Source organism: Porites lutea, chromosome 4 (genome assembly GCF_958299795.1).
Source record: "Porites lutea chromosome 4, jaPorLute2.1, whole genome shotgun sequence".
NCBI lineage: Eukaryota > Metazoa > Cnidaria > Anthozoa > Scleractinia > Poritidae > Porites > Porites lutea.
This window is the reverse complement of record NC_133204.1, coordinates 31,872,163-31,885,759: the sequence shown is the minus strand read 5'-3', so window position 1 is coordinate 31,885,759 and position 13,597 is coordinate 31,872,163. Positions and strand designations below refer to the sequence as shown.

Genomic DNA, 13,597 nt, shown 5'->3' with positions numbered 1-13,597 from the left:
CACTGGGAAAGTCCTTCTTGAAAGATGTATAGGTTTCAGTTATTTTTTCTATCTCACCAAATACTACCATGCTTAAAAACAGAGGAAGAACAAAAATTTACTGCGACATATGTACCATCCAGATTTGTGGACGTGGGAGGAAATGAGAGTAAACAAACACTTTATGAAGAAAAACTGCTTTCCCGTCGCCAGGTAGCAAAGCTTTTGTCGTCAAACAAACAAACAAACAAAAAAGAACAAAAATAGAACAAAAAGATTGGCAATATTTAAGTTATTCCAAAAGTGATTCCAGACAGGATGCAGTCGACATCCGTACCTTTCCGACAAAGAAACCATCCTTTCTCGAAGTATCAAATACTCTTAAAATATCTCCCTCTTTGAAGCTCAGCTCACTTGCGGGGTTCGGGTTTGGAGAGCTTTTGAATGGATCGTAATCATACAGAGCCACAAACTGAAGAGAAAAATAAACAGTATCATAACTCAATTAAGCAAACACCTTCGCACTAAATGTTAGCTATCCACCCGGGATCTAAGAAAAGTAATGACAAAAAGTCCAGAAAAATGGAGAGAGAAAACAAGAAAACGTAACCACAAAGGACATAGTTTTTCGGGAATTACTTTTTTACATTCATAATGCCATGAAGTTTTGCTTACCGTTCTAAAATGATTTTGATCGTCTTCCGAGTCCTTGAAAAAAGTAGGCAAAAAAAAAAAAACTTAATACTCTACTTTTATTGCTTCTTTCTAGAACGTTTTCCTAAAATCATACGAGAAATGTTTTAATTACCTCAAAAGACTCGCCATAGGAATCCTGCAAAAGAAAAAGAGAGGTTGAAAGAGCTAGTATGGACGTAACTGAATGAAAGAAATCAAAGAAAGTTAAGTCTCAACACTTGTTCTACCTACACTCACTCGCTCACAAGAAAGCCAAATTGAGCAAACTGTTTAGCCTTCCACGCAGACGTTCTTAGAGGTTCGTCACGCGTTTATTCCCCAAGATCGTTGGGGAGGATTACTTTGTTTCTTTGAAACAACTTACTCATAGAACGACAGAGACACGCATTTCTCATTGGGTTTCTCTTGCCACAGGCACAAATAACGAGGCACACATCCGTCAAAACTTAATATAGTGCACGAATTATATGAGCGACTTCGTTGCTGGCGAGTTACGGTAACATTGTATGGGGAAATACGCACACCATCAATAAGAAGGCTACAATCAAATGATGATGATGATAATGATGATGATTTTGCAAGCGGTGAAAGGCATCAGTTACCCTTCTCAGATACCAGCAAAAATTCCAGTTTCCACTTTTCTCCTTACCATTAGACTTCTCTTAATGGTGTCGCTGAACGTAGCCGAGATTGCTTCGGAAGAACTTCCATTTTCAGCCACCGTCTTTATGCTGAATTTTATAGGAAAACGCTGATCAACATCTTCGACCAACGCCTAGTAAAGAGAAAATACGACACATTGTGTAATCACATTAGGACGTGGGATCAGTGAAAAGTGGGCGGATTAGCACAATCTGCCCTAACTCCGCAATTCGATAGTTTTCGGAAAAAAGTTTCACATCTAAGAAAAACAAGACGGGCAAAACTGATCTTCAGAACTCACTAACTACCAGGGATAATAAAGGCTCGATCACCAAAAAGTAACAAGAAATTACAGCATTTCACACTAAACGTTGAAAATTGCTTTATACCTTGGCCATATAAGGGCTTCTAACCTCAAGGTGTACCTCACTGTTGGCATAAATCTGAACGGAGATGCAAGCAAAAATCGTTATTTGACTGCAATAAACTGGACATTACCAAATAAGCAAAGTAAAATACCAAATAACGACGAACGACACACTATCAATACTGCTTAAAACACATCAAAAAAGCGATGCCAAATGAAAATGTTGCATGCCTACAATTCATTATTTCATTTTCTATGATCGAAACTTAGATCTCAACACGACTGAGTTGTTTTCTTTTGAATGACAGGTTAACCACAAAAAGTAATCTTTTAAACGAGGTCTTAGACCGAGGTTTAAGAGACCCAGTGGGCCTCCCATGCCAGTCTGTTTGCACAGTGTTTATTTTAGGTAAAGGCATGGTATGCTAGTCTAAGCTGTAATCCTCTGAGAGCAAACAACCTAGGAATTTCGTCCATATACTTAAACCAATCTTAAAATGCTACCGCCATTTTATACCCTGCATTACAAGTAACAGTTCTTACAAACACAAATACCCGGCTTTACTCGCCTTGTATCCCTTTACAGTAAGATTATTACTTCTCCCAAACTCGTCCATTTCTGGAAGTGACCAGCCCAACAACATAGCATCGTGGTTCACTGGGCGAAGCACTCGAAACAAACTTGGTGGACTGGGACGAGCTAAAGGAAGGAAAGAAAGGGAAGTAGTGATTACCTGGAATGTAAATCTGGAATGTACGAATAGATCGTTTTCACATGACGTCACGGCGGACATATTTGTGTACAAAACAATGAATCGGCGGCCATGCTTGTGTACGAAAAAAATCCTGTGGGATGTTAAGACTTCCTTTTATTCCAAGCAATTTGCAAGGCTGCTGACTACGTGACTGAAAACGATCTATGGGCCATTTGCAGCGAGCCATTCACGTGCTACAAAGCCGCCATGCTGGAGAGCAAAAGCCGCACTCGGACGAGAAAAACAGAGGAAATTTCCATTTAATCTATGTAAGCCTTGTATTTCTTGTCCCAGTGCGTCAATATCATTATATGTGATCTTTTATCTCTTTGCAAGCCATATTTAAGGAAGTTTTTTCCCACCAAAAACCGCAGAAATGCAAGGTGACAAAAACCATGGTGGGAAATAAGATGGTATCAATGGGGTGGTAGCTTTGACGGTTGACGGTTATTTTTTTTTTTTCAATTTTGACGGTTGACAGCTAAATTTTGAGTCTTTTGACGGTTGACGGTTATTTAGTGAAAATTTAGTTCACGGGTTAAAGTAAATATTAACTTCTGCATAATTAATATTTAACTGTTGCGTTTTGGAGGTTGCCTTGGCCTTTCATAGGCAAAGTTGTAAGGTCTTGTAATGTTCAGAGAGAGTGTTTTTGACAACATGGCCCGTGGTTTTTCAAGTGAGGAGATTCTTCAGGAGCCAAAAGTCCGTGAAGATCAGCTGAAATAGCGAGATTTAAAATACCATGAAACGTTTTGACGGTTAATATTAGTCTGCATTTTTGACGGCTGACGGTTAACCACATTGTGACCTCAAATAAATATTTACTAAATCTAAGCAGTTAAAACAGATTTTCTTCAAAAGTATCCAAATCAGATTCATGTTTTTGCAGAAATGTTCTAATGCACATAATATCGGTAAATTTTTGTTTTTCCTTTGTTTTGGGGTATGGTAATATATGCTATGCTAATTATTTAGAAACAAAGGTAAAACAAAGTTAACTGAAAAAAAAAAACAACAACAACAACATCGAAATAAATCTGCCCATTTAGGTTTATTAGACTCCACTATGGTCTCTCAGTATTCAGGGTTCCTACTTTCGATTTTGGACAAAAAAAAAATATTTTAATGGGCGACTTCTTACACTCACTACATCAAATTTCGGTCAGAAAGGCGCAAAATAAAAAAGGTAAAATGAAATTCAAATTTGAGACAGCTAAACGAAAATAATGGCGTTTCAAAACAACTGCAACCAACATCTTCAATTCGCACTACCTTTTCGAGACGAGCGTGACCTGTTTGAACTTACAGGGACAACCTGTTTGGACGGAGAAAACGAGGATTCAGGTACCACGGACGGGACCGCTAGTTGCGAAGACTGGATTGTGTTGACAGGAATAATCGCACCTTTGGACGAAGGTCCTAAATTCGCAACTTCCGGTGATGGTTTAAATCTGACCAATCCTACGTTAGGAAGAGAACTCACGGGAAGCCGCGTGTCCCGTGATAGCGTGACATCACTAGGCGCATGCGTTGAATAGCCATTGGTGACAGCACCTGCAGGAGTGAACGCATCTGACGTCGTTCCTGCTGGTAATGAACATATCAATATGAAATAAATAATAAGTAAAGATATAAACTAGTATTAACCAAAGGTTAAGCAGTGCGGACGACAACGATCGAAGGTCGAAACGCATTTGCTCCAACGTGCTTTGTTCAAGTTTGACAGATGATCAAAACAAGCGTGATAGGATTACGAGTGATAGAAGGTCCAGACGCGCATGATCAAATTGCGTTATGTGCGCTCCATTCATTCTTAGTGGAAGTCCAAACTCATGCTGGCTACATACATGGAACGCCTGCCTAATAACAACCTGGAGATTGGGATTGTGGGATCCTTTTGTCGCCCGCAATAATAATAATGATAATAGTAATAATCATCATGGTGATAATATAATAATAATAATAATCATAATAATAATAATAATAATAATAATAATAATAAATGTAATAATGGTACTACTACTAATAATAATATTTATGATAATGATAATGACAATGACAATAACATCACTATTTCTTTAAAAGCGAGTTACAGAAATCAGCAATAAATTCTTCGTCAAGTAAGATTCATACTCTGATATGGCAACTGAAGGCTATACTGAGCTAGACACGCGCACTGTTGTTGCTTCTTTCTTTGTTTTTGTTTTTGTCTTTTTTTGCTAGCTGCGTTTTATCTCCTCTTATGGACGTGTCTTATTTTTTTTTACGCTACCCAAAACTCTTTTGACTACCATTCTCCGTTTGTAGTTACCTCTCCAATGAAAAGCGACGGAGCCCATAATAACGGCAAAAAAACATGCCTTTTACGAAAGCGAACTCACACTGCTAACCGAACATTGCCTAACCTTTTCTTTCCTGTGGTCGTTGAATCTTCTCCAGCATCCCTAAGATCTGTTCAGGAGCTCGGCTGCTGGCCTGATGACCCAAAGAGAAATAAACTCAAAACGGATACAACACGTCTGAATTAAAATTTTAATATACAACTGAGCAATTGCGCTTACGATTTGAAGGAAGGAAGATGGAGCAACTTCCTCGATCAAGTGGCACGGAACAAATCCCAATTGACCTGAAATAATTAACAAACAATAGGTAAGGAAATTATACTTTGAGACACTATAGATTTATCAATTATCTAAGGAGAATAGGAACTCTGGTTATACTTTTCAGTCATGGTCAAAATGACACGAAGAAGGTAAAAAGAATTTCCCCTTATCACCAGCGTCTAACAACTGCGAAATCTGCGTTCCCGGCCAAAACCATTACCAAATTTATGATCTCCCAGAAACCCATGGAGGCTATGGCCACTCAACAATGAAATACCCTATGCCATTTATAGCGATACTTTAACACATACATGCACAAAGACCCTCGCAAATATATCCGTAACTAACGTAGTGTGAAAGAAGAGCAAACAAATACATTATTGAACGAGATTCGAACCCAGTACCCTGCAAGAATCAGCTGTACTATCAAGCCCTGTGGTAGCTGGACAGTTTTTGGACGCGTTTAATGCCCGTGAAGGATGGCTAACTGAAAGAGAAGGCATGATCCACACATAATAGAATAGATTAAGTGAATTTTAGTAAGTCTTTCGCAGTACCTTTTAAAGCTATAAAGTGTTTTAACCTTTGAATTGAGTCCCCGACGAGACTTGTAATGCCCTATATGCTGAGGACATCATAGCATTTCGCCACGCGCCATTTGTACATGTATAAAGTGTACTGATTATTAATTTTCCGTAGAACTGTTTTCTATGTTTGCATTCATGATTTGTTCAAATTCTTACCATTGAGGTCAACGCGATAAAACCCATTCACATCCATGTCACCATAGACAGTCATGATGTCACCTTTTCTGAACGACAGCTGCTCTTGAGATGGCCGCCCAGAGGCACCCGATTGATAAGGGTCGTAATCACAAAGGGCCACCATGCACCGACGCGATTCCGAACCCTCAGAGGAAGTGTCAGATGACGGTGTGATACGGCCGCTGGACTTCTTCTCTCTTTGTAACTGCAAAAATGACAAGAAATGTCAGTCTTTAACATTACGACCTAGCACCGATTGATTTCGGTCTTGCGGAGCAATAACCAGTTAATTGGGAAAAACGTTGGTTAATATATTAGATTGGTAGATGTTTATCAATCATCTGACATTGGTTACATTTCTTAACATTATTTCATGTAAAATAAACTATAGCAGACCCTAGTCTCTCTTATTCGCTGCGACACCACGCTTTTGCTCTCGTTACTTTAATCCATATGACAATCCAAGGTTATCAAAGATAATTTCTTTACCAGGAGTTCATTGCTTTTGTAGGAAGGGACATCTTTTACTGGGGCTCTGAGTGACCTCGATAGAAGCTCCTCCAGCCCAACCTCAGAATCACTATCGTCCTCTATTTCATCCACGTATAGGCTAGGAACCAGGCCGCGCTCTCCATTGACGTCCGCCTCGAAATACCCATTAGAGTCCATATCGCCGAATACTATAAGACAATCCCCTTCTTTAAGTTTAAGCTCTAGTTCAGGGTGCTCGGACGCAGGGGACTTGTCAGGATCGTAATCAAACAGTGCGACAAAGCGCTTAGCCTTTTTAGTTCCTGGAGGTGATGGTGCAAAGGCCTGATGATAAGAGACAAACGATGTTAACATCAAAATTACCATTTTTATACTACTACATGAGAAATTTCTGCAATTTGATTGGCTTAGAGCAGTGGTATTTCAGCTTAATTTGAAATACCTACATGTGAAAATTACAAACCTTTTGCGGGTAGTAGTATAAACAAATAATAGCATGATTTGTACATGATATTTGGCATAACTACCACTCGTGATATTTCAAAATTGTCTCAAATTTCACTCGCCTAACAGCTCGTGAAATTACGTACAACAATTTTGAAATATCACTACAAATCATGCTATTACCTAAACTAAATTATTCTATAAAATTGCAAGGAGCTCACATCACCATAATCAACATCCGTCGTGAATAGATAGGAAGGAAGGGGCCCATTTAGTTTAGCAAAACGTGATACTGGACGCAAAAGAAGAAAGAAACAGTGTTTGTCTGACAATTATCGTGGTTGTTTGAAATTTACATGACATAAGTCCAACTGTAGCATATTTTTATAGGTGTTCTGCAAGTGTTTTCAAACCTTTAAGCAAAAGGCCCCATAGTATTGTCTGTAGACAGCTTAGACTTCAAACAGAAAACCACACAAGAGTAAAAAACGCGAGAAAAATTTAAATCATGATCACTTACCCTTGGAGATCGGCGCAGAGCCTGTTTATCAAGCTTGCTTTTTAGTCTCTCGCTGACTACGTCCTATACAGAAAAAAATCAATAGCTAAATAAGGCGTAAGAGGGTGCTCAACTGAACAACTACAACCAACACAAATTCCTCCGTTGCCATAGCGCAATATAGTATACGCTAAATTATCCAATTATAAAATAAAAACCTCTGCTCAAAACGCAGTTTTAAAACTCTTATTTCAATAAAACAGCAATACATCAAGAAGGCTTAATAGGAAAGCTTCTTAACGTAGTCACTGCACCCTAGTAGATCAAAACAGACTGCGAAACCTAATCACAGTCGGCTAATAACCCAAACTCAAGGCTAAGTCCCGCCAGTCACCGTGGTCACCCAAGTCATCCTATTCACTACAGTCACCCTAGTCACTCAAGTGACCTTGGTAACCCTAATCACTTAAGCCACCCTAGTCACCCTTAGTCACCCTAGTCACTTTTCTTTACCCCAGTCACCCTAATCGCCCAAGTCAACCTGGTCAATCAAGCCACCCAAGTCACCTAGGTCTCCCACATCACCCAGGGCACCATACTCACCCTAGTCACCCAAGTCACCCAGGGCACCCTAGTAACCCCTTGTCACCCAAGTCATCCAAATCACCCAAGTCACCCAGGGCACCATACTCAACCTAGTCACCCAAGTCACCCAAATCACCCAAGTAATCCTAGTCACCCAAGTCATCTAAGTCACCCAAGTCACCGTAGTTATGGTAGTCACCCTAATCACCATCTCTGACCTCACCCTCAATATAAGTGGCACAGTCTGGATCAGCCACTACCTCTTTCATAACTTAAGATTTCACAGTAAACCCCGCGCAAAAAAATCCTTATTACAGACCTGAGGTTCTCCTTCAGCTTTCTGTCGCCCTTTGTCTCTCTTACTCGACAGCTTCACGACGTTTTTCGGAGTGGATCCAGATGTTTGGATCTTCGATAAATCGTCAAGAGCAGAAGAAGCGATTGCATGGCGCAAATCTCGAATTTCTTCACTCAGTTTCTCCACAAGATCGTCCTTCTCCTTGCAGGCTTTTTTGAGTAAGGCGATCTTGGCCTAAAATGGCGAAAGAAGAAGAAGACATTACTTTGTCACACAAGTCACGACTTATTCCATGGCCACATAACTGACAAAGAATCACCCTATATAACATAAAGCAAGAACAATGAGGTACACTAGCAAGTACCGCCCAGCACCTTTTGTATGAATGGTCACACTCAAAAGTTTGTTCACACAACTTAAAATTATAACCGTATACACCATCGTAAACAACACCAGAGAAATGTACTGTTAAGTAGCTTCAATAAAATTAATGGTCAAAGTCAAGGATTTTATCCACATAATAGGCAGCAAAAATAGCTTTCATTTAAGGGGTCATATTTAAGGTTTTCTAATTTCAAGTGTTATGATCGATGAAGAAAAGTTAGAATAACCGTGTACAATATCGTAAACACAAATATAACTGGTCAACTTACAGCGCTTACTTGAATAATAGGTTTTTATCGTATAATGGAATAGAACGTAAGAATCACCTTTTAAGCGTAATAACAAACAGCAACTCACAAAGGTGTTATTGCGTTTATCTGAGAGTAAAAATAAAAAAGTAGAACGACAGACTCTACCTTTAAAGTTGGGATCTGCATCTCAGCATCATCCTTTTCTCGCGTCGATTCCGCCAGCTGTAAAGACAAAACAGAAAAGATAGTAAGTGAGGAAAACGGTATTTCTTGACTGATCGAATCCTTTAGATCATTACTCTTACACACTAAACCTACCTTAACTCTTAGAGTGTGGAAACCATCCTCAAGTTTAACGTGATCCCTAAAAATGCAAACAAGGTTAATTAACAAACGAAATGAAAAAGCACAGAAATTTACTACAAAACGTGCAGAAATTGATCTGCATCTTTTTTTCCACTGAATGCTTTTTGTCTTATTGAATAACTTCGAAAATAGTTGTTCCTTAGCAATGGACCTTAATATTTTTGTTGTTGTGTCATTCACGAAAGGCAAAACTGGCAGTTATTTACCCGTCTTCTGTGACGTCATTTTCCACCATCCTTTGATCACGCGCTGTTGTAACCCGAGTGGGGCACAATCGCTCAAACATATTACAATCAGTATACATTTGATTTTAGTCGAGGCTACGTGACTAAAATCAACCAATGGCAGTCCCTGTTTAGTTGAGTTAAAGTCTAGTAATACAATAATTTCTATTATCTGATGACCTGTACTGCCACGCGCGCAATTTCATTGGAAAACCATATGATAAAAAGTCCCGTATGAGAGCCGGACGTGTCAAGTGATAGGGCCGAAAAAATGCGCACGGTCCAGGAAGGAAAGCGTACTGATAGACGCGGGCCTGCATATAAAAACACAACGGTAATTTGATAAAATGCCCATTTACTGAGTTAGGTGGGTCAGACGGGGAAAATATTTGGCCCGAGGTCCGTACGTTCTGACCGCGAGCCAAATATTTCAAATATTGACCTAACTCATTCAATAAGTCAATGTTGTATTCGTTATCCGACATATTTAGAACATTAACCTGCTAAGTTCCTGTAGTTCAGCTACTTGATTCTCCAGTGAGTTTCGCTCCTGTGTGGTTATCGCAAGTCTTTTCTGCATCTCATTTTTCTCTGATTCCATTTTGTCCAGTTGCACTTGAAGGTAGTTCCGTTCATGTTGGCTGTCGTGCATCTTCGTCTGAGCTTCCTTTACATCGCGTTCGAGTTCAGCTAGCTAAAAAACAAAATGCCTCTTTTTGCAATCTTGAAACTCTTTAAATAAAGTTTAAATCTTTTATTTGTATTTAACAAACGACACTTCGATTCTTCGTTGCATACAGTTTCATCATGATGCCAAGATTTTGCTGTCTTGCACTGTTTCGACAGAAAAGAAACAAGGGGTAGACAAATCACAAGTTTGAGTGCCCTGGGTGGGTGTAAAGGCTGAACCAAATCGTTTATTAATATTTAAAAGCTGAGGCTTCAATTCTTCTTTGAACACAATTTAATTATGGCCCTATTTTGCTATGTGGTGATGTTTAGACAGTAAAGAGACAAGTCGAACAAAAATTGAATTTTGAATGCTAGTGTGTGGGTGTATAGGATGGACAAAATAGTGCGTTACTTGCAAGGTCGCTTGCAGAAAATTGCTTATACTGGATTGAACAGCAAGTCCTAACTACCCACCTACCCCACCCCTAACCCAACATTAACACTAACTTCCCACTAAGCGCAAAACGCTGGGTCAAGGGAGGGGTAGGTGCAAGGGAAGTTTCCCAGGACCCACGAAATTCCTTACTGGATGGAAAATACAGTATTTCTGTAATGTCCGGCAAAAAAACAGAGCGGTTGACACATCAGCCTAAATCATAGAATAACATTTTACAACTTTCGGGCAGTTTTCTTCTCCCTGTTTCTACTGCGAAGACAAGTTAACACATATTACCTGAAACAAAACAAGATTACTTGTTTAGGTTTTTGTAAGAATGCATCGGCCATGGTTGTAAATAATGGGTCGTTGCATTGTGACCATTTACAAAACGAGGATGTACTATTACCCTGGAATTCAAAGTTGCATTTGTCTTTTGTAACAGAACGCATCTATTTTCGAGGTCATCTCTTTGCATCTCCATCAATTTGTTGTTTCGTAGGAAGTCGTTTCTCTCGGACTCCACAACTCTTCCTTTTCTTAACAAATCATCTCTTTGGTTCTCAATCCTTTTCATTTTCTCAAGTAGGTTGTTTCTATCCTGTTCAACGATATCCATTTCTTGCACTTGGGTCTGGTAAAAACAGATAGAAACAGTTTTCTTACACTAGTTCAGTGAATTCTGCGGTATGACAATTCAAATAAAGACTACATTCTTTTTGTACAGTCTATTATATACACCGTACAAAGTGGCTCTTACTTTTGTCTCTGTGGACAAAATTCGTTGTTGTGACCATTCAGATGAAAGCCACAGAACATAACGTTCCTTTAGTACTGTTTACTATGCTGTTCACGTCGTGGATGAAACCTTAATGTGTGACCACTAACAATATGGTACTGTTTAAAATGCTGTAAAACAAGGTTCTGATTTTTTATACAAATGAACTCCTATGACCAGTACTTTCAGAGGAGAGTGTATTGAAAAACTGGGACGACTGGGGTGACAGGGATGGCAGGCGTGACTCGATCGGATGACTGGGATGACTGGATGACTAGGGTGACTGGGATGACTAGGATGACTGGAGTAACTGAAATGACTAGGGTGAAAGGGATGACTTGGATGGCTAGGGATAATGGGGTGACTGGGATAACTAGGGTGATGGATTGACTGGGATTACCAGGATAACTGGGATGACTAGGGTAACTTGGATGACTAGGGTGACTGGGTTGAGTTGGATGACTGGTATGACTAGCGTGACTGGGGTGACTTGGATGACTGAGAAGCCTAGGATGACTAGGATAACTGGGATGACAAGGATGACTGGGATGACCGGGCTGGAGTGACTAACCCTAGGGTGACTGCAATGACTCCAGGGGATGACTGGGATGACTAGGGTGACTGGAATTACCGGGCTGGAGTGGCTCACCTTGGGGTGATTACAATGACTCCAGGGGATGACTACGGTTAATGGGATGGGATGACTAAGAGCAATGGGATGACTGGGATGGATGACTGGGATGACTTGGATGACTTGTATGACTAGGGTGCCTGGGATGACAATGGTTACTGGTATGATTGGGATAATAACAACTAATAACGATAATAAGAAGTATAATGACTTAAAAAGAACCAATATTATTACCACTTATTTGAAAGTGTACTGTGAATAAAAAAAAACTGAAACAAAAAACAAAATTGATTTTTTAGTGGTATAGTCGAGCAGCTTAAATTTTTCATCGCAGTACCTGTAAAAGCTGAATGTTATGTTCTAGCTTCTTGAACTCCTTTTCAGTTTTTTCCAACTTTTTTACCTTTCACAAAGAAAGAAAATATTGACAAAAATAAATGTAGATTTCATTGAGGAGAGATTTTCGCAAGTGTTAACTAAAAGCCTGTGAGCAAGCTCTCTGTGGTCCTAGAAACGCTTGCTTGCAGACTAGGTAACTAAACACGAAATTCTCAAGCTGGGCCGGGTTATTCAAAGCTGGGTGAAGATAACCCATGGTTAGCGCTTTATGAAACAAGCGAGGCGAAAGCGGCATTTTGCGCGAAGCGCGAGAGGAGGGGAGAGGAAAAAATAAAGCTTTATTTTTCTCCTCCCCTCGTCTCGCAATTCGCGATCGTCTCGCGCTTCCCGCAAAATGCCGCGTTCGCCTCGCTTACTCACAAAGCGCCTGTTTATGCAGGCTACACTAGTATGTAAAATAATGACACAGCAGGATGCAAACGGAGAGCAACTAATCATCTACCTGTTGACTAATAAACTGGTTCAATAAATAGTGGGGGTTTGTTGAAGAGGAGAAGGATAGGAATACCATGAATGATAAAGAAAAGTTAAATCAGCTTTGTTTTTGCCATGCAAAAGGAACACATTGAGAATTCGTTCAAGTATATAGACAATTTGAAAAGCGTATTACCTTTTCACTCAGCTCGAAGTTCTGCTTTTCTATTCCACTGTACTTTGCTTGTAATTCAGTCAACTTGACTTCTGCGCCTTGGAGATTCTTCATCTGGTTCTTAAAAAGAAACATAAATGGGGTAAAGCTAAAAAGGTTCGCCATATTATGTAAGCGAAGTAAAAAATAGTCCCCCGAGAGGACATATGCTTACTGTCACTCCAGTAACCATTAAAAAGAGGGAAAAAAGAATATATTAAATTTGACGAAAACAAATGAGCTGTAGCAAGTATCGAAGCCGGTAACGTTTCTCCAAAGGTTACACGTTAACGCCGTGCGCTACGAGAACAATTGAAATGGGCTTACGGACTTAAACAGACGTTGACATAATGCGTAATGGCTACAAACTGGTAAGCATACAACAGATTGAGGTTATTTCATAGTATTGCATTGTGCATCCTTCCTGTGCATAATTTCAGGCGAGATAAGCACCTTCACAATAAACAATGGCGACGTCCGCTCTAAGGCCCGAACTCCAAAGAAAGATAAACCTTCAAATACTCTTAAACGAACAGGGCGACCTATCATTCTTTCTGTTTTGAAAGTGACGGTAACTTTCTTTCTCTATAATGTATATGGACTAATTTCTCAGTGTTGTCGTAAAACGTGTTTAAAGCATGCACTCGTAAATAAAATCATTTTTAAGGAATCACCGCATACATACAAGTTGCTGCTGTCTC

At 39.6% G+C, this 13,597-nt stretch overlaps 1 protein-coding gene across 1 annotated transcript in view; it reads right to left on the bottom strand.

Moving 5' to 3' along the window:
- Positions 1-13,597, bottom strand: part of LOC140934536 (uncharacterized) — a 77,002-nt gene that overhangs the window by 5,351 nt on the left and 58,054 nt on the right. The window contains 19 exon segments of the mRNA XM_073384143.1: positions 317-451; positions 655-687; positions 788-811; positions 1,325-1,450; positions 1,707-1,760; positions 2,254-2,384; positions 3,715-4,029; positions 4,848-4,917; positions 5,004-5,068; positions 5,789-6,014; positions 6,299-6,625; positions 7,266-7,328; positions 8,149-8,361; positions 8,928-8,984; positions 9,081-9,126; positions 9,853-10,046; positions 10,870-11,094; positions 12,207-12,272; positions 12,879-12,977. Of these exon segments, the coding sequence (XP_073240244.1) occupies positions 317-451; positions 655-687; positions 788-811; positions 1,325-1,450; positions 1,707-1,760; positions 2,254-2,384; positions 3,715-4,029; positions 4,848-4,917; positions 5,004-5,068; positions 5,789-6,014; positions 6,299-6,625; positions 7,266-7,328; positions 8,149-8,361; positions 8,928-8,984; positions 9,081-9,126; positions 9,853-10,046; positions 10,870-11,094; positions 12,207-12,272; positions 12,879-12,977 (2,469 nt within the window).